The 21,630-nt window shown below is 47.3% G+C and overlaps 2 protein-coding genes across 3 annotated transcripts in view; both read right to left on the reverse strand.

Annotated features, from left to right (window-relative positions):
* The window catches only part of LOC136023312 (lysine-specific histone demethylase 1A), a 28,500-nt gene extending 26,383 nt beyond the window's left edge, over nucleotides 1-2,117 (reverse strand). For both annotated transcript variants that reach the window (XM_065697644.1, XM_065697643.1), the window contains exon 1: nucleotides 1,818-2,117. In XM_065697644.1, coding sequence (XP_065553716.1) covers nucleotides 1,818-2,102 — 285 coding nt within the window. In that variant the 5' untranslated portion in view covers nucleotides 2,103-2,117. The remainder of the gene's footprint in view (nucleotides 1-1,817) is intronic.
* A 1,443-nt stretch (nucleotides 2,118-3,560) lies between these two features.
* On the reverse strand, nucleotides 3,561-21,534 carry ZMPSTE24 (zinc metallopeptidase STE24). The gene is made up of 10 exons (XM_065697725.1): nucleotides 21,379-21,534; nucleotides 19,286-19,432; nucleotides 16,299-16,385; nucleotides 12,382-12,498; nucleotides 10,200-10,352; nucleotides 8,509-8,650; nucleotides 7,414-7,574; nucleotides 6,890-6,994; nucleotides 5,658-5,801; nucleotides 3,561-5,351 (listed from the first exon to the last, which is right to left on the reverse strand). Exons 1-10 carry the CDS (start codon nucleotides 21,493-21,495, stop codon nucleotides 5,127-5,129), a joined length of 1,398 nt encoding a protein of 465 aa, XP_065553797.1. The 5' UTR covers nucleotides 21,496-21,534; the 3' UTR covers nucleotides 3,561-5,126.
* Nucleotides 21,535-21,630: the final 96 nt, after the last annotated feature.

The following is a 21,630-nucleotide window of genomic DNA, read 5'->3' on the forward strand; positions in this document are numbered from 1 at the left end:
ACAGCTCAAAAGGCCTGAGTTACCTTGTCTTATTATGGCTGCCATGTGATAAAACCTCCAACAGCTTTGTGAGTTCCCTGTCTTATCTCCACTAAAGTCTTCGGCACCCAACTGTCCAATAACAGGAACTTCCTGCTCCTACAGAACCCAGTTTATCGGTATTTGTTACATTATCATTCAACCTCTCTGGCTTTCTCCCCCTTCTTCACCTCCCCGTCAAACCCAGGGGTAACAAATCACCTCTATGTCCAATCCATATATTCCAGCTTGAATTCAGCTGTCAAACGTGGGTGACCAGATCTGGACACAAGATTCACTGAGGAAATCCCACATGGATTTCCTTGGGTGCATCTCACACCGGTTCAGAAACCAGGCTTTTTGCCCCAAGTTAGAAAGTTTGTGTATTTCTACCTGTTGGAAAGGGGATAAACCACTTCTCAATACGCAGCCATGGGAAAACAAAGAGAAAGCAGCTGTGGCCCTCCAGCACCCTAGAGGTCACCTTGTGATGACCAAAGCCGCTCTTCATGTATCCTCAAGACATCGACACGTCTGTCACAGTCCAAGTTCATTAAGACAGGGCAATAACGGGCACAATTCCCAACAGCACTGGGAAGTCGTGTACAGGAAAGCCTGAATTCAACACGCTCCATGAGCCCCTTTCAGATGCTCACGTTCCCTGCGCAGCACATTGAGTTCTCACTGCCCAGCAAACGCTGCACCCCCAGGATCTCTTGTGAACCCAGGCTCTGAAGCAAGTTTCAATGATCCCACGGCACCATTATCGCAGGTATCTAAACCCAACACAAACTGCTTCTGCCCTAAGGCCCTCTGAAGCCTCCCTTCCTCCTGGAGCTCACACAACTTTCAGAGAACAACCGAGTCCAATGAAACACTCCAAGCTTTTCCCTAGGTTTGTTTTCAACCTGGACACCCTCCTCAACTGAGCTCACCCCACAGACATTCACAGTAAGGTGACCCCGTGCTACCCTGAAGTGATGATGGGGAGATGCTCTGCCAAAAGAGACTAACACCCTTAGCAAACCCACAGACACTGCACTGATTCCTGCTTGTAAACAGACGACTGTAAAGCAAGTAAAACCCAGGCATGGGGCCTTCAGAGATCACAAAATGGTCTGGGTTGGAAAGGACCTTAAAGCTCCTCCAGCTCCAACCCCTGCCACGGGCAGGGACCCCTTCCACTGGAGCAGCTTGCTCCAAGCCCCTGTGTCCAACCTGGCCTTGAGCACTGCTGGGGATGGGGCAGCCACAGCTTCTCTGGGCACCCTGTGCCAGCGCCTCAGCACCCTCACAGGGAAGAGCTTGTGCCTAAGAGCTCATTTCAGTCTCCCCCCTGGCAGGTTACAAGATGCACCAAACTGACCTACCCAGCAGCTCCTCCATACAAAGGACCGGTCGAGCTATCAGACCAGGTAAGAGCTCTGAAGAGGAAGCCACTCAGTGCCGTGGCTACAGCACAACAGAGCTCCCAAGCGTGTTTTCAGCCCCCACATCGCGCACACCCAGCCCTGGGCACAGCAGAGATCGCCAACATCCTCCGCAAGGACGTTTCCAATAAAACCGCCACAGAAGAAACGGCGATGTCCCCATGGGCAGAGCAACTCACGGGTATTACACACCGGATCACGCAGCAAAGGCACAAATCACCAGGGGCTGTTTGCAGCCCTCAAGTTTCATCGATAAATCTCGCTATTGACACCCGGGCGGCACCGAGCAGGGCCGGAGCCCCAGCGGCCGCAACAAGCCCGCACACAGCCCGCGGCCGCGGGGACCGCGCTGCCCGCCCCCGCACGCACCTTGGCCCGCTTGCGGCGGCTGGTCCTGCGGCCCTCGGGGGTCTCGGCGATGCCCGTGGTCTCGGCGCCGGGCGCAGGGGCGGCCCCGGCGGCCGGCGGCTCGGACAGCCCGCCCGGGGGCGAGGCCCGCGGCGGCTCCTTCTTGCGGGGCGTGCGCTCCGCAGCGCCGCCGCTCTCGGCAGAGGAGCCCGGGGCCCCCGCGGCGGCGGGCGGGGGCACCGGAGCCTCAAGGCCGCCCTCGCCGCCCGCCGCCGCCTCCGCGCCCTTCTTGCCCCCCGACAGCATCGCCCCGGCCGCGCCGCACAAAGGAGCCCGAGCCCCGACCGGAAGGAGGCCGCGCCGCCGTCTGACGTCACGTCCGGGCCGCACCGGGGCGCGTGCGCAGTGCGGGGTTTGGGGGTTGCAGGGCAGGAGTGATGGAGAGTAGGGACGGGAGAACCACGTGGTCATAGAGCGCGGTGCGGGGACGGGTGTGGGACAGCGTGAGCCATGGGGGCACCGAGCCGCGGCCTGGGCTGGAAGGGAGCTTAAAGCTCCTCCAGCTCCAACCCTGCCACGGGCAGGGACCCCTTCCACTGGAGCCGCTTGCTCCAAGCCCCTGTGTCCAACCTGGCCTTGAGCACTGCCAGGGATGGGGCAGCCACAGCTTCTCTGGGCACCCTGTGCCAGCGCCTCAGCACCCTCACAGGGAAGAGCTTCTGCCTAAGAGCTCAGCTCAGTCTCCCCTCGGGCAGGTTCAAGCCATTCCCCTTGGCCTGTCCCTACAGGCCCTTGTCCCAAGCCCCTCTCCAGGTTTCCTGCAGCCCCTTTAGGCACTGGAGCTGCTCTCAGGTCTCCCCTTCAGGAGCCTTCTCTTCTCCAGGCTGCCCCAGCCCAGCTCTCTCAGCCTGGCTCCAGAGCAGAGCTGCTCCAGCCCCTGCAGCTCCTCCATGGCCTCCTCTGGCCTCGCTCCAGCAGCTCCATGCCCCTCCTGTGCTGTTGGCTCAGAGCTGGATCAGGACTGCACGGGGGGTCTCCCCAGACCACAGCAGAGGGGGAGAATCCCCTCCCTGAGCTGCTACCCATGGGGTGCAGTCCAGAACATGGAGGGTTCTGGGCTCAAACACACTCAAAATGGGCTGAAACTGCTGCAAGGCAGGCATTTGTGCCCATTTCCATCAAACATCCCGATTTTAGTCCTCCTCCTGTCTCCTTCTAAGGCCTGGGACTTTTCTTCACCATGTCCTCCCTCAAGCTTCTACTTACACCATCAGGAAAAGCTGGAAAGGCAGGGAATGGGAAGCTGGAGCTATCAGTGCTCACCAGCCCCATGGTCCCAGTGTGGAGCATGCTGCCAGCAACCTTCTGCTCTTGCCTTGAGTAGCCTGAACATTATCAGCTAAAGGTAACAGAAGACAGAAGCCCGCTTCTTGCTCATTTTCCTGCCTCTCTTCAAAACTGATCATTAACCAGAAGGGATGTGTGCCTAATTCCAGGACACACACCATGCCACCACGTTGGTCTGGATTTGAGTATTTCATGCTTCCGTAGGAAGTGGCATTTCCTCTGTTACCCCACTTTACTCTCTTTTTATTTGTGCCAAGCTGAATTCTTGAAATAGTCACAAAATTCATTTCTGAGCCTCAGTTTTACCTAATGGATGAGACAAATGGGTTCTTCAGAGCACATATAACACAGGTTTACACCAGCCAACATCTCAAACTCAAACCTCGACACATTCATTTACTCTTCTAAATTGACAGATTCAAGTTAATCCTTTTATTTTAAAGGGCCATTTATTAAGTGCAGTTAACATGACAAATACTGGCTCCCCCTATTTGTAAAACTGTCTCCTAAGTCCGTATCTATAGGTCAGCTTCAAATTCACTAGGGTATAAACAGTTAGAATAAGGCATACAAAGGGCTTCCACAGCCACATCCTGTATCGTGTTGCACCCCAGACATCATCATGCTCATCATCTTAGAAGGCATTTTTCCCTATAATAAGTAAAGCAAATTTAAGCTGTGGTAAATTCTCCGAGAATACTCTGGCATATGAAACAATGGGAATTTGCTTCAACTTCTCTCTTTGTACAGAGCTGAGCAGAACCTTTTCATTTACCACAGACACACGAATCTGGGGTTTATGTGAAGTATTTGCATTCAGTCTGGTCCAAACCGTTTGTAGGGCACATATAAACCTATAGCTCACTTTTAACAAGAGTCAATTTAATTCCATCTTTCATCAGAAAAATCTGGGATCATCAATGCAGAAGCCATTTCTACCACTGTGTCCTTTGCTGATCTGTATGAATAAACTGTGGCTTGGGCCATTTATATCAGAACAACATCAAGGAATATTTTCTAAGTATTCCAGCACTGCTCTTTTAGTTGGATCCACATTAATGGAAAACCCTCCATGGAGCAGAGGACAAACCTCAGAATGAAAGTTCAGCTCTGAGAGACTTGATGCTTCTGTATCACAGAAAATTTAGGCAAAGGGCAAGAGAAATGGAGGAACTGAGGTATGGAAAAGTTGTTAATGGTTCTGCTCACAGGCCAAAGGGAGAAGAACTGAGAATGAGCAACTTTTTCTAACATATGGGTCCTGTTCCACCTCCCCGTAACATCCTTCCACACCCCCAGCAGCACAGTGGAGGAGGAACCTAATCCCACTATAATGCTACTAAATACGGACCATTGTTCCTTTTCAAGAAAGCCATGGCACGTTTCTTCAGCTGTAATTCATCCTTCTTCCCACACTTCAGAGAAAGGAGGTTTTATTAAGGAGCAGTTTGAATTACGACAGACATGAACCCAGGAGAAAGGCCTGTACTTGCATTCAACTTTTTAAACCACCAGTGACTGGCAAGCACAAGCAGTGTTATACAAGAAATCAAGTCGTTCAAACCCTCTTCATTGTGAAGAGGGTTCAGCCTGGGGGACTTCACAGAATGCTGGAAATGGGAAAAAAGATCAAAAGCATCGTTCAAGGCATACACAAACTGAAACCTACAGGTGCTTTGAAATCTATACTTTTGTTTTCCTCCCTTTATAAGTCTATACTATGATACAGAGAGAAAAACCAGTGTGTGTGTGTGTGGGGGGGAAGGTCTTCACCCAGTACTTTTTCTGCATTTCCACAGTTTTGTTTTTTGTTTAAAAAAGTCATTTATAACGTAATACCTGTTTCGGGATTCTTGGATTATGGTGCTGTTAACATTGCACTTAACTGGCATCATCCATTTAAAAAAAAAAAGAAATTAAAATGCAGCACTTAACTTTGCTTCTGAGATGGAAGCACTGTCTTTGAACCAGCAAAGATTCCTGTCACTCTTGCTTTGCAACTTTCAAGGCCTGAAGTCTTTCTAAAAGGGGTGGATGGGAGTAATGCCACATTGAAAAGATCCAGTCAGAAACAGGGAATCCTAAATTATCTTTGTTCAGCTTGATCAAAGCAGAATACAGGTCTTTAGCCTTCCCAAGTTCCTTGGCAAATGCATCTGCTTGAAACTCAAATCGACGGCTTAGTACAGTCAAACAGAATGAGAGAACCTGTGGAGAGAAATACATTTGAGTTTACAATGCAGATATCTGCAAGTTCCTTATGGTATCAGTAAGTACTCCACTATCTACCTTCCCACATCCCACACATCACTGTGGCTGTAGAATGATCCCACTAAAGGTTGTCCAGGCCACACCTGAAACTGAGGGTCTTCCAAACATAGAGCAATAAGCCTACTTATTGAAACAAGATACCAGAGCCCCAAGAAACTTCAAACTTCCCCCCAACCCATTCAAAATCAAAGCATTATTTAAAGAGTATGATACTTCAGCATCTATGTCTTGAAATCAATTTACCTCATTGTAAGGTGAAAAAATGAACTGGAAAATAATCATCAAGCCTATCAGGGTAGGCTGGGTGTCATAGAAACCAAATGCAGCAAAGAGTTCTTTTCGACCGATTAACACAGCAAACAAGAAGAAGCAGAGGAAGGAATTCATCTAGAGAAAGGAAACAACATCCTTAGATTATGATCTAAGTCTAAAACACAGCCTATTCACATTACAGATTTGCATAGAAACACGACTGAAATAAAACCCCACAAATCAATACTTTAGAACAAATACACAAAGAGGAACAAACATCTGGCCTTTACATGCACTAAAGAATCATTTTCTGAACTCAAAAGTTAACATTAACTTAGCTAAACTTTTTGGTGGACTTGCCTGAATTTTAGCAATGGGTAGGAAATTGTCTGTCTCAGATGGTGACCGTGGAAGTGAATCACAGAATAGTTAGGGGTGGAAAGGACCTTAAGATCATCCAGTTCCAAACCCCCTGCCAGGGGCAGGGACACCGAACACCAGACCATGTCACCCAAGGCTCTGTCCAACCTGGCCTTGAACACTGCCAGGGATGGAGCATTCACAGCTTCCCTGGGCAACCCATTCCAGAATAATGTTTGTTAGGGCACCAGTCTGTGAAGTACCATTCAGAACTGCCAAACGCAGATTAAAATAGGGGAAAGGTAATTCTGGCAGGGGAAGATCACAACCACCAACTGACCTACCTCAGGTATAGCACCTCTTCAAAAGATTAAGAAAGTGGGAATCTTACAGATTGTAGGGAGCATGGTTATTAATCTACATGTCGGGCAAGTAAGTTTTAGGCAATCATGTAAGTGAGTAAGAATACATATGTATTACAATATTGAATATGTTAATGTTTGGTGCAGAAGTAGTTGTGATTTGAGCAGCACTGATGTGCTAGCTTTGTGGAATTATCACCTAGCACCCATCTCTGCAGACATGAAATAAATACCTCGACCCTGTGTGTTTATTGGCTTTTTGCATCCTTGATGAAAGAACCCAGATTTAGGACAACACTACCAACCAGCTGGAGCTAGAAGGGGCAGAAGGGCCAGTGCATGTTCACTGTCAACACAGCAAAGGAAAAAACCAAGCATACATTCTGTTGCAGAGCAGAAGTATATTGTGTGAATGTGCACTTGCAAATCTGGAAGCAGGCACTGGGAGATGGCAATAGTAACAGAAGGCTCCAGGAAAACCACCCATTTATCATAACTTACCTGGCTGATGATAATGTTTTTGACAGTGTGACCTAGTTTCCAGTGACCCAATTCATGACCAAGTACAGCCAGAACTTCTTCATTTTTACATCCTTGCTTCTTATTCTGAGAGAATGTAACAAAGCAGAAGTAATATCAGCTACGACTGAACACAAGTGAATAAATTTCTTACTTATTATGCACGTGTGGATCTGTATCTGTGTGTCTGTGAAGAAACATGAGCTAAACCCCAGAGTAGGTTCCTTATTCAACCAATTTCAAGGAAGGCTCATTTTTTACACACAGGGAACCAGAGTTCTGCTAAAGCCCCTGTCGATCTCTGCGGACTCTTTGGTACTATCTGTACCACTCACACAGCCCCAGAAATTCCAATTAGAAGCTCAAGGATACTTTGGTGTTAAAATCATTAGATTTTGGACTTTAGCATCTCACTAAGGGCCTTTAAAATACATTAGAAAACACAAGGGAATATCTCACCAAGAAGTTAATGTGAACAACATGATGAAAACCAAAGATGAACTCACTTTGGTTTTAGACTTGGTATCTTCATTCTCACCATCTTCTCCTTCTGCTGGCTCTTTGTTCAAGGCAGAATAATCTTCCAGGAGGGTGTCGAAGAGTACTATCCGCTTATTCTTGAAGAAGCCGTAGAAATAAGCATTGCTATGAGAAGAACGCTTAGAACCTGATGAGAAAAATGTACATTAAAGACCACGATGTGACTAATCCCATGCACTGAAGACTGGGCAGCATTACGTAGAACAGGCTCTTCCAAATGAATTCTCAAAGTCCCCAGATGAACAGCACACAAACTCAAGCAGATAAATATGCAGGTTGGAGCATACTTTAAAATGATGTAACGATGACCTCATTTACTGATTCCAAGTGAGAATCTGTTTCATACATAACATCTTATTACTAAAATCACTAAAAACAAGAGAGCTGTGACATGAAGATCTAATATCCAGGAAAAAAAGCCATTTCTATTGCAATTTCAGGTTCAGAATGGAAAGAGCATTCTGCACAGAACAAGTGCTGCCCTCCTAGCAAAGGCCCTGGGACCAATATGTTTGTAATTCTTTCAATGTGCCAGCAAAGATGACTCAAAACGGATAAGGATGAAGAGGTTAGAAACAGAAAAGGAGAAGAAGAAGAGATGAGCTACAGATACCAGCCCTCTCCAGCTTTCTTGTGGCCTCTTCAGGCACTGGAAGGTGCTCTATAGTGTCCCTGGAGCCTTCTCTTCTCCAGGCTGAGCAAGCCCTCTCTTAATGCTAAGCTGGGACAAGAAAAGATAAAAATAATAATAAACTTTTGCTCTGGTTTGAAGTTCTAAAACTGGAAAATCTTCATTGCTGCTTCCATTTCTGACTTGTGCCATTGATTTCCAGTCTACAGTGCCAAAATATGTCTTCCACGTTGATGCTGAGTTAAGGCTGTACATTCAGCTTCCCTTTCCTGACCTCAAAGTGGGGAAAAGGAAACGGTACAGGCATTGACAGGTACTACAGTAGCTGAGGAATGTAAGCAACTGCTCTGCTACTGTGTCCACAATCAAAGCTAAAAATCCACAAATGCAAAATAACAAAGTCTTTTTATTAAAAAAACCAAAATCTCACCTTCCACAACATACACCTTCGTCAGGGGGAAGTCAATGCTCTTTGCCATTGTTTCAATTTGTTGCTTGAGCTCTCCCTCAGGCAGTGGAATAAATTTATCAAACAGAGGTGCGATATAGTCTGCATAGATTGTAACGAGCACCTGCAAACACAGATGATATAGATGTTAAAAACAAGACATGCAAACATGTGGTGAGTTCAGTTTCAAGGGGCTGGCAAAGAAAAAACAATACCAGTTTGGGATAGGGAAGTGGCAGACAAGGAAATATGGTATCAGTTCTGGTCCTCATAGATGGTGGCAAATGCTCTGGGGGGTGGTTGAAGCAATGGAAGCAGAGCAATTGGCAACACAGAGGTAAACCCATCTGGGCTGCTGCACTGTGGCAAGATGTCACTGCCTGGGTGCAGAACCTGGTGGTGAAGGTACGCCACGGAGATGGTCATGCATGCAAGAGTCGGGCCACTGAGGAACATCAGGACAACCCAGAGGTGGATCAAGCAGCTGAGACTGAAGTGGCTCAAATGGATTTACACTGGCCATACAAGAGTGAATTATTTCTAGCCTGGTGGGCCCACAACATCTTAGGCCACCAAGGCAGAGACGCAACATATAGATGGGCTCGTGATCCAGGCGTGGACTTAACGGACACTATTGCCCAGGTTATTCATGAATATTAATGTGCTGCAATTAAGCAAGACAAGTGGTTGAAGCCTCTCTGGTATGGAAGACGATGCCTGAAGTACAAATATGGGGAGGCCTGGCAGACTGACTATATCACACATTCAGAAAGCTTCTTATGAGATCATGCAACACTTTTTGTTACGTATATTTTAAGGAAAAGATGGGAAGAATAAAAGCAGTCCATGACTGGTATAAAAGAAGCTAAGGGAAAAAAAACAAACTACTTAGGTATAGGAATGAGGGCAGGCCATTTCAGAACATCCTGTATCTTCTCTCAATCCTGAAACTACCAGTTCTTTAAATATTTCAGCTTAATCCTCCCATGACAAAGGAAGTCTTGAAAGCCTTTAAGACTTAAAATATCAGCGAGGAACTAATATCTCCCTGGTTTTGCAAATCATAAGGCTACACTAGAACAACCCACAAGTATGAACTGTACCACTGAGGCTTATGGGGTATATGAAAAGATCCTTTCAATATAAGCCCTGAAAACATCAGTTACCAATCCAGTGTGGCAAAGCAGCTCTATAAGCAGAAACAGGAGTGGAAAATTGCTACTCATCTCAATACAAAGAAATGCAACTTGAGATGTGGTGTTCGATAACCTGCAGGAAAAGCCCCATGGAAACTTTACTTCCGAGAGCACATGCTGCCTTGTCTTGCCAAACTGCTGGCAGTTCTCCTTGTGCCCTTTCTATACTTAAGGAACAGGAACTTCTCACCACAGCATGTTCTATTTCCAGTATCTGTATTAAAGCTTTTTGAATGTTTATTCTTCAATTGATGATGACACTCCAGTATTAAATACAGAAAATCTAAGATAATACATTTATGTGAACAATTAATATGAGCTATTATTCCTGAACAAGCACACTGAGTGCAAGACACAGGTACAGTTTGTAGCCACTAAATTCCAGGGAAATGTAGATTTTTCTCTATTTCCTTTGCACACTGAGCCATGCAATTAAATTACCATTTGGAAGAAATCCCACCACATTCTCATACTCACCAAGGAAACAACTAATGTGAAGAGCCAGGCATAGATGAAGAAATAGTCTCCTCCTATTTTAATAATGTAAAGTAGAAGGGATGTCACTGGCAACAGAATACATTGAGTCACGACAAACTTCTTGATAGCATCCTTAAAAAAAAATCCCAGTGTCTGTAAAGAGAAGAGATCAGCGATATTTGCAGTGTAAATACGGATGTGGCACCGTGGTTAATGAACTGATCCCTTCGGGGGATGCACAGAAACAAAATATGACAAATCACACAACAGCAATACTAATGGGATGAGGAAATTAGAGTCGGTTAAGAAAAGGTGTTAGAACCCTTATTTTGTGTTGCGTATATATACTTCATTAAAGGAGGAAATAAAAAATTTAAGCTAATCTGTCCCTTAATTCCTTTACCAATCTATACCCAAGACATTATGGGATTTTTAGACAACAGGAAACTTACAGAAACGTAGTTACTGTAATGGAGGAAACTGTCTTTAACAGTTGCCTCCATTCATCTTAACTCTCTTACTACTAAGCTGATTGTTTAAACAGGAAACATACAGAAGTCCTATGGAAGATTTTTAAGTATATATTGGGCACTCCAAGTTCCACTTGCAGTTACAGTTACTCACGTAACTGTCTCAGATTTTAAAATTAATGTTAACTTGAATTGAAACAATAGATATTTCAAAAGAGCTCTACCTGAATGAATCTGATCTAGCGACCCTGCAGCACGATCAGACACCCAACTAGCTCTTTCTGGAGTTCTTACTTCATTACTTACAGCTATCTGCCAGGCACAGAAATGAGTGGGATAGCATGTAAAGATCCTTCCCAACAAGGCTGTATTAAAAAGCCCAGACTACGTTAAAGATACGGAACTTGTCTGGAAAGGAAAAAGCATACTGGTAAAATAGATTTTAATGAAAACTAAGGATTTGGATAGATGCCCCAGACTTCCATGACTAACACATACAAACTGGATATAAACCCCAAATTTTAGGCTATTCTTTAGACATGTACACTCTGGTCACACACTGTGGTGACAGATTCTTGCTAAGCAGCCACTAATGCCTATTGTATGGACACATGCCCACACAACTGGAGCACACCAGAAAATACTGATGAAGATTCATAGAACAGTTAGGGTTGGAAAGGACCTCAAGATCATCCAGTTCCAACCCCCCTGCCATGGGCAGGGACACCTCACACTAAACCATCCCACCCAAGGCTTCATCCAACCTGGCCTTGAACACCGCCAGGGATGGAGCACTCACAACCTCCCTGGGCAACCCATTCCAGTGTCTCACCACCCTAACAGGAAAGAACTTCCTCCTTATATCCAATCTAAACTTCCCATTTAAGTTTTAACCTGTTAGTACCAATGTATCTGTACCATTACTGGAATGAGCCAAGCAGCTTTATCCCACACCTGCTACCCATCCAAATCTCATTCTACTGTAAAAAAACAAACTAAGCAACACAAGGAAACAACTTCCTAGTAGACTTTGAACAAAAAGTACTGCAGACAACACTAGCTGGGTCCAAAAGCAGAAAAACTCTTATGCTTTGCCATGAAATGGCTAATGTTGTGTCCTAGATTGAAGCTCTTCTCCCAAAAGGAAAATCTGATCTCACGAGAAACTGATACTGAAGCAGGATAAACTAAATTGGTGAGAAAAATTAAGGAAGCCAGGGCTGATATTAAGTGAGTACCTCACAGGAATACAAATGAAGAGCTGAATTCTCTTATTTAGTACCAGCTGATACAAGAAATAAGTGAACCAAAATGAAGGGAAAAGTGACATCTCTGTCTTGTTTCATCTCTTCAGTGTTCACGGCTCAGGTCTGCCCCAGACTTCTCCATAATCCAGACTTCTAAGGAAGGACTTATGAAAAGCAAAGAATAGTGCATCCAGACATGAAGAGCTAAGGTATGAAATGTCTTTGTTCCTGTCCTAGAATACACATTTCTCTCTGCTCAAAGGCATGAGCTCAGACAGAGAATTTTGCTGAGGAATGGGTACTTCTGCAGTGCTCAACAAACCGTCACAGCTCTTATTTTTATGCTGTATGAGTAGAAATGTCCCTAAACCTAACGATCTTTGGCACAGATATGGACATACCAGTCCCTCTGACCAGCCAAACCTACTGAAGATGTCAGGTCAGTGCAAGTGCTATCTACAATACCTGTTGATTGAAGCCATGCTTTTCTTCTATGACAAATGTGTTATACAAACTCCATGGGAGACCAGTCACTGCACTGAAGAGTGTTGCAAGGAGCAGAAATACCAATGACTGAACAATCTGTGGGAAAAAAACAAAGTCAAAATACACCAGATCTTTACTGACCTGTACTATCATTAATATTCTGGGTGTTAAAAATAGATTTTATGCCAGTGGTTTAACTGAAACTGGTTAAAAGAAGAATTTCTGTGGATAAATTCACAAAAATTACATGATTGTGATAATTAGATTACTTAATACTATGTTAAAGAAAAGGAATATACTGATGCAACAAATTTAAATATAAGGATTTGGGATAAGAATTAGAATAGATACCTCATCCAAAGCACAAAGACAAAATAATGGTAGCCTCAAATTTCCCACTCTTTTACTGTGCAGGAAAATCACAGCCAGGATTAGGAAAAGGAAACACCCAAACAAAAAGTCCCCCAAAACCTAACCCACCATCTCATTTGACAAGCAGCTTTGAGACTTAGAATCATAGAATAGTTAGGGTTAGAAAGGACCTTAAGATCATCTAATTCCAACCCCCTGCCACGGGCAGGGACACCTCACACTAAACCAGGTCACCCAAGGCTCTGTCCAACCTGGCCTTGAACACTGCCAGGGATGGAGCACTCACAACCTACCTGGGCAACCCATTCCAGTGCCTCACCACCCTCACAGTAAAAAACTTCTTCCTTAGATCCAATCTAAACTTCCTCTGCTTAAGTTTTAACCCGTTACCCCTTGCCTACAGTCCCTAACGAAGAGTCCTTCCCCAGCATCCTTCAGATACTGGAAGCTGCTGTGAGGTCTCCATGCAGCCTTCTCTTCTCCAGGCTGAACACCCCCAACTTCCTCAGCCTGTCTTCATACGGGAGGTGCTCCAGTCCCCTGATCATCCTCGTGGCCTCCTCTGGACTTGTTCCAACAGCTCCATGTCCTTTTTATGTTGAGGATACCAGAACTGCACACAGTGCTCCAGGTGAGGTCTCACGAGGGCAGAGCAGAGGGGCAGGATCACCTCCTTCGCCCTGCTGGTCACGCTCCTTTTGATGCAGCCCAGGATACGGTTGCTTTCTGGGCTGCGAGCGCACACTGCAGCCGGCTCATGTTCATTTTCTCATCGACCAGCACCCCCAAGTCCTTCTCTGCAGGGCCGCTCTGAATCTCTTCTCTGCCCAACCTGTAGCTGTGCCTGGGATTGCTCCGACCCAGGTGTAGGACCCTGCACTTGTCATGGCTGAACTTCGTAAGGTTGGCACCCGCCCACCTCACAAGCGTGTCGAGGTCCCTCTGGATCCCATCCCTTCCCTGCAGTGCATCAACCGGACCACCCAGCTTGGTGTCATCGGCAAACTTGCTGAGGGCGCACTCAATCCCACTGTCCATGTCAGCGATGAAGATGTTAAACAAGACCGGTCCCAACACCGATCCCTGAGGGACACCGCTCATTACCGGTCTCCAGACGGACATCGAGCCATTGACCACAACTCTTTGTGTGCAGCCATCCAGCCAGTTCTTTATCCACCGAGTGGTCCATCCATCAAATTGGTGTCTCTCCAATTTAGAGACAAGGATGTCATGTGGGACAGTGTCAAACGCTTTGCACAAGTCCAGGTAAATGACATCAACTGCTCTACCCCTGTCCATCAGTTCCGTAGCCCCATCATAGAAGGCCACCAAACTGGTCAGGCAGGATTTCCCCTCAGTGAAGCCGTGCTGGCTGTCACCAAGCACCTTGTTGTTTTTCATGTGCCTTAGCATGCCTTCCAGGAGAATGTGCTCCAAGATTTTGCCAGGCTCAGAGGTGAGACTGACTGGTCTGCAATTCCCCGGGTCTTCCATTTTCCCCTTCTTGAAAATGGGGGTTATATTTCCCTTTTTCCAGTCGTCGGGAACTTCACCTGGCTGCCATGATTTTTCAAATATGATGGCCAGTGGCTTAGCAACTTCTTTTGCCAGCTCCTTCAGGACCCGCAGATGGATTTCATCAGGTCCCATGGACTTGTGCACGGTTCTGATTTTTAAGATGGTCTCGGACCAGATCCTCTCCTACAGTGGGCCCAACGTCTTCATTCTCACAGTCCCTGCGTCTACCTTCTAAGACTTGGGTGTGCGGTCAGAACCTTTGCCAGTGAAGACCGAGGCGAAGAAGTCATTCAGAACCTCAGCCTTCTCCAAATCCTGTGCAGCCAGTTCTCCCAAGAGCTTTCTCAAGGGGCCTATGTTGTCCCTAGTCTGTTTTTTATTTGCTACGTACCTGTAGAATCCCTTCCTGTTATCCTTAACATCCCTGGGCAAGTTTAATTCTAACTGGGCCTTAGCCTTCCCAACCTGGTCCCTAGCTTCCCGGACAACATCCCTGTACTCTACCCAGGCCGCCTGTCCTTGCTTCCACTTTTTATAAGCCTTTTTTTTCCATTTGAATTTTCCTCAGCAGCTCCTTATCCATCCAAGGAGGTCTCCTGGCCCTCCTGCCGCACTTCCTTCTAGTTGGGATGCAGCACTCCTGAGCTTGGAGCAGGTGATCCTTGAATATCAACCAAGAGTCTTGGGCCCCCTGCCCTCCAGGGCTATATCCCATGGAACCTTACTAAGCAGGCTCCTGAAGAGGCCAAAGTCTGCTCTCTTGAAGTCCAGGGCAGTGAGCTTGCTGCACGCTCTTCTCACTGTCCTGGGGATCTCAAATTCGACCATCTCGTGACTGCTGCATCCAAGGCTGCCCTGTAGCACCACATTCCCAACGAGCCCTTCCCTGTTGGTGAGCACAAGATCATGCATGGCACTTCTCCTTGTCGGCTCCTCTATTACTTGCAGAAGGAAGTTGTCTTCCACACAATCGAGGAACCTCCTGGATTGCTTGTGCCGTGCAGTGCCATTGTTCCAACAGATGTCAGGGTGGTTGAAGTCACCCATGAGAACAAGGGCTTGTGAGCGTGAGGCTTTTCCTATCTGTCTGTAGAGTGCTTCATCCACAGGTTCTCCTTGATCAGGCGGCCTGTAACAGATCCCCACAGTAATGTCTCCCATGGCTGTTTTCCCTTTAACCCTGACCCATAAACTCTCTGTAAACTGCTCACCTGTCCCCAGACAGAGTTCCATACTCTCCAGCCTATCCGTAACATAAAGGGCAACTCCCCCTCCCCACCTGCCACGCCTCTCTTTTCTAAAGAGCCTCTTTCTAAAGACCCAAATTGATGTCTCTCCAATTTAGAGACAAGGATGTCGTGTGGGACAGTGTTGAACGCTTTGCACAAGTCCAGGTAAATGACATCTACTGCTCTACCCCTGTCCATCAGTTCCGTAGCCCCATCATAGAAGGCCACCAAATTGGTCAAGCACGATTTCCCCTTAGCGAAGCCATGCTGGCTGTCGCCAAGCACCTTGTTGTTTTTCATGTGCCTTAGCATGCCTTCCAGGAGAATTGCCCCAAGATTTTGCCAGGCATGGAGGTGAGACTGACTGGTCTGTAATGCCCTGGGTCATCCCTTTTCCCCTTCTTGAAAATGGGGGTTATATTTCCCTTTTTCCAGTCGTCAGGAACTTCACCTGACTGCCATGATTTTTCAAATATGATGGCCAGTGGCTTAGCAACTTCTTTTGCCAGCTCCTTCAGGACCCGCGGATGGATTTCATCAGGTCCCATGGACTTGTGCACATTCAAGTTCTTAACGTGGTCTCAAACCAGATCCTCTCCTACAGTGGGCCTAAGGTCTCCATTCTCACAGTCACAAGTGACTTGCATGTCACACACTGGCTGTGTTCTCAGACTCACACAACTGTTATGTTCACCAGAAAATCTGTTATTTTCACTATATTGTGCCTGTAGATAAATCCCACTTAAATGCAAGCTTAAAAATGTAAGGGCTGCTTACCTCGTATTCTGGTCCAAACCCAGCACCACCAGAGATCTGACCAGACAGATTCCAGAGAAAAGGAATTCCTCCACAGAGGAGAATCATCTTGAAAACAAAACCACATACCACAGAGGCAATATGAAACAGACTGCATCTTATTCCACTAGAATTTCAGGACCTTTAAAGGGTGAATGAGAAAAGTTTGATAATTAGGCTTTTTGTCCCCGTCTGATCTTAGCAATGCACAAAGAAAGCCTGGAGCACTTGGCAATGCTTCAGTTTTACTTTAGAGAAGCAGAGATCAGGTCCAGCGTCTTTTCTTCCTGGGAAAGACAAGCACATTTCCAAGCCAATTTACTGTAGGCTTTGCTGTTACAAGGTGTACTTTTCAGACCTTAAAATTCATTTGCCTGGTGGCTGTATAACACATCTCTAGGAGGAGTATGCAAGATTCAGCAACTTGAGTGAGCTGGGACAGTCTCTCCTGCATTGCCTGCCCAGAGAAAGGCATTCAGGATAAGGCTGTAATCACACTTTCAGTATTAGTGCTGCTTCAGCCATTTTAAGGAAGCTTTATGCCTTGTGCCTGTCTGGCAATGCCTCCTGCCATACAGGTTGCCAAGGGAGTGGACTACTCAGGACACACCATCAAAGAAATACTTGAGACAGAGCTACTGAAGTAAGCGCTAATTGTAGTTCAAGGCAGGAGCTGGTAGCGTTTGTTAAGCAGCTTGACTTCCAAATGTTTCATACTGACTTTCTTAGCAAGTTATGCATCACTACACATAAAAATCAGTTTTCAAGTAGGCAGGCTTCCAGCATAGGCAGGGCCTGGTTTTTACTTAGTTATTTTTAAAAGGCTTACTCTTATAACCTGCATTTTGAGTGTCAGCAGCAGATGGAAAGGATCAAAGCAAGCTTGTTTCTCCTTTGCAGGCTACCTGTAAGTTTCAGACCTGGAAATCCCAAAAGTACCACCCCCTGAACAATGACAGGTATTACCATGATGTTGACCCTACCTATTAGTTAAAAAGAAACCCACATAATTAAAGGCTGAAATAAAGCATAGCAGTAATCCTAGCTCAGCATCTCCCCTTCAATTAACTTGGTTAATTGAATCATACTTCCAGAAAGTGTTGCAAAACTGTCATCCAATTCATCAACTTTGGCCACAAAAGCATCTTTCAAGTTCAGGTAGTTCTCAAAGCCAATCAAAGGTGCAGTTTACACTCTGAGGAAGTGGCAAACCCAGAGAGCAGAGGCCCCCTCACTTCAGCTCTGCTGGAATCTGATAATCCCAGGAGAAATGGAAAGACACAACTCAGTATCCCAGAAAGGAGCAGTAACTCATCATCACATACATGTCAAGAAGAAACTCCATACATCATATACATCAGAGACCTCAGCTTGATTGCAGAATAGAATCATAGAATCATTTAGGTTGGAAAGACCTTTAAGATCATCAAGTCCAACTGTTAACCCAGCACTGCCAAGGCCACCACTAAACCATGTCTCAGTGCCACATCTACACATCTTTCAAATAACTTCATTGATAGTGAGTCCAGCCCTGCCCTGGGCAGCCTGTTCCAATGCCTGAGCACCCTCTGGGGCAGGAATTGTTCCTCAGCTCCATCTAAACCTGCCCTGGTGCAGCTTGAGGCCATTTCCTCTTGTCCCATCCCTTGTTCCTTGGGAGCAGAGCCCAGCCCCTCCTGGCTCCATCCTCCTGTCAGGCACTTGTAGGGAGCGATCAGGTCCCACCTGCGCCTTCTCCAGACTGAACCCCGCAGGTCCCTCAGCCGTTCCCCATCACACTTGGGCTCCAGGCCCTGCACCAGCTCCATTGCCCTTCTCTGGCCCTGCTCCAGAACCTCAATGTCTCTCTTTCAGTGAGGGGCACAGAACTGAACACAGGATTTGAGGTGCGGCCTCACCAGCGCCCAGTACAGGGGGACAATTGCTGCCCTGGTCCTGCTGGCCACACAATTGTTGATACAGGCCAGGATGCCATCAGCCTTCTCAGCTGCCTGGGCATATGTACATTTTGACAAGCTCCTACGAAATGAAATGAAGTCTAGGTTAGGCTGCACAAATGAGATAAGGAATGCAAAAGTTAAGAGGGGCTGCAATTCTTAAGTACAAGTTTCAAATCATAGTTATAGAATCATAGAATCACAGAATAGTTAGGGTTGGAAAGGACCTTAAGATCATCCAGTTCCAATCCCTCTGCCATGGGCAGGGACACCTAACACTAAACCATGTCACCCAACACTCTAAGTTATAGAGCTACATCACTTACACTGCCATAACAGTACTATTTTCAGTACCTTTTATAATCAACCTTTTTGCTTCCTTAAGTTCATCACACAGTAGATCATGCTCTAACTATATTCTGCAATGCCGGACATTTTGGAACTCCTTTTTGACCCAGTTGTGCTACTGATGAGCAGCACATCTCAGACAGAAAATCTTTCTTTTAAGACTGTTTGTAAATCACACATGTAAATACTTTGTTTTAACTCAATGGGTCTGGTTCTTCATATAGGCGAACGCTACTGGCCCAGTGCAATTGTTCTTCCACTTAAGAAGTATCCATTGGTACTCTTCTTGTTCTCACCGGCTTTTCTTTCTACCTTCTTTTTTTCTCTAGAAGTGAAAGTAGTCGCATGCCTCCAAACACAGGAAAAGGCCTGTATTGTAATAATTTAAAGTAATTTTAATGCTGCTTAATTATTTGGCAGTGGAAAGCATAATATAGTATCGGTTCTACAGTATGACTCAGCGTGGCATAGAGAAATTACTTGCTGTCTGAACAATTCCTTCTTTTTAGATGGTAAATACAGCCACAAACAAGAAGTTCTAGGCCTTCCAAATGTCAGTGTTTGACGTCAGACTGCAGAACGCCACCAGTGCAGGTGCACGGGACCACCAAGAATCAAAGTATTGCACAGTTTAATTACCTGAAAAGTGCCATACGAATGCTGGAATAGAGCTTAGGTACTTACAGTGCCCTCAAGCTCTGAATAGAGGCCTGACCAAAAGCTGAAGGTACTTTTGTCCAGCTGATAGAGCCGAGATTTCTCAAAGGTCTCTGAATCCATGATCTGCCCCAGCTCCTGTGGTACATGCGTTGTGGTTCTGTAGACCCGCCTCTGAAAAAGTAAAGAGAAATGTAATGTCTAGAGCCAGTATTTTTAAGGAGATAAATCAGATTTTCACGTAACACACACCAGGATCCCACGGGCCAGCACAAGAAGTTAAAAACAGAAAAAGAAATTAAACAACCCATAGAATAACAAATATTCCTGAAGTCCTATTTTCCATCAAGCTTCAAATATAAAACTGAGGCATTATTATTACATTATAATCAGAAACCGAGCTGCCTACTTCTTATTTCTGATATGGTTACTACCTAACGATCACACAAACTCCTTTTTCCACAGGATGTGGCTTCCTGGACCAGAGTTTGAAACTAAACACCTGATCTTCCTCTGCAAACCTGCACCTTCACAAGCAAACATCTCTGTGATGCTGCTGCACAAAGGAACGTTTCCGTGCTGCAGAGAACTCACAACTTTCACAGTTTTCAAGAGTGAAAACCCCTACCCCACCCACTGCCTTGTTCCAGTGTATTTATCCCTTCTCCAAGGAAGGGCTCCTACCCTTTGTCAGCTCAGAACGCATTCCTCCTGTGAGCAGAGGAGCGGGCAGCTTGTTTAGCTGATCTCCTGGCTCACAAGAGCTTTCGCCAGCTGCGCTGGGTCTGAATGGGATGGAGTTCACTTCCTCACAGCAGTTTCGGTGCTGGTTTGCTTTGCATTTGTGACCAGTGCTGCTAACACCAGTCTGCTGCTAAACACCACAGAATCACAGAATCCCAAGGGTTGGAAGGGACCTCAAAAGATCATCTAGTCCAACCCCCCTGCAAGAGCAGGGTAACCTACAGTACATCATACAGGAACTTGTCCAGGTGGGCCTTGAATATCTCCAGTGTAGGAGACTCCACAACCCCCCTGGGCAACCTGTTCCAGTGCTCTGTCACTCTTACAGTAAAGAAGTTCTTCCTGATGTTAACGTGGAACTTCCTATGCTCCAGTTTACACCCATTGCCCCTTGTCCTATCACTGGATATCATGAAAAAAGCCTAGCTCCATCATCCTGACACCTACCCTTTACATATTTGTAAACATTGATGAGGTCACCCCTCAGTCTCCTCTTCTCCAAGCTAAAGAGACCCAGCTCCCTCAGCCTCTCCTCATAAGGGAGGTGTTCCACTCCCTTAATCATCTTTGTGGCTCTGCGCTGGACTCCTTCAAGCAATTCCCTGTCCTTCTTGAACAGAGGGGCCCAGAACTGGACCACCAAAGGCTTCTCCCTCTCTATTCCACCGCAGGAACAGGCTGAAAAGCGACACAGCCAGAACAACTGACCGGAACTACCCACAGGGCATCCCATGCTGTACAAAGCTACACTCAGCAATAACAAATGAAGCAGAGGAAGAAGTGGGGGGGAATTGACTCCCAAGGTGGCTGCTGCTTGGAGTCTGACAGACCCGGCATTGTCCTGCAGTGAGCAGTTGCCTTTGCAGCACTACCGGGCTTATTTCCCCACCCCCTTCACTTGCTAAGCTGCCCTGACTTCAGCCCAGGACGGTTTTCCTCCCACTTCTGCCCTCCCCATTCTCCAGCCTGCTGGGGCGATGGAGCCGCTGCCGGTCACCCCCCGCGGGGGGGGCAGACTCCTCCAACCTCCCCCCTCCTCACCGAGGTGCCGGTCAGCGCCCCCCCCCCCCCCCGGGCAGAGCTGCGGCAGCTTCCCCGAGCGGGGGGGACGCCATGGCGGGGAGCCACGACCGGCCCGGCCCTCTCCCTCTGCCAGAGCGCCCCGGAACCCGCCGGCGACAAACCCCGGCAGGCCGCGGCCGGACACCGCGCCTCAGCCCCGCTGCCTCGCCGGGGCCGGGGCCGAGCCCTCCCCGCGCAGGTGACGGGCTCAGCCGGCCCCACACCGCTCGGAGCCGGCCCCACACCGCTCGGAGCCGGCCCCACACCGCTCGGAGCCGGCCCCACCGCCCGGCCCCACCGGTGCCCCCGCCGACCTGCCGGTGCGCCAGGAAGGTCTCCCAGAGGTAGACGGCCCAGGAGAAGAGCAGCACGGAGCAGAAGATGCGCTGCTCGGCCGGCAGCTCTGCCCACAGCTCGCCGGGCAGCGCCATGGCCCCGCCAAGCGATCCCACTTCCGCCCGCTGCGGCGCCCCCTGGCGCACCGGAGGAGCCCGGGCGGGGCGGGGCCGGGCCCTGAGGGGAGGAGGGAGGGGGCCGCGGTGCTCCGGGTGGGTCTGGCGGGGAGG

Source organism: Lathamus discolor, chromosome 18, assembly GCF_037157495.1.
Source record: "Lathamus discolor isolate bLatDis1 chromosome 18, bLatDis1.hap1, whole genome shotgun sequence".
Taxonomy (NCBI): Eukaryota; Metazoa; Chordata; class Aves; order Psittaciformes; family Psittacidae; genus Lathamus; species Lathamus discolor.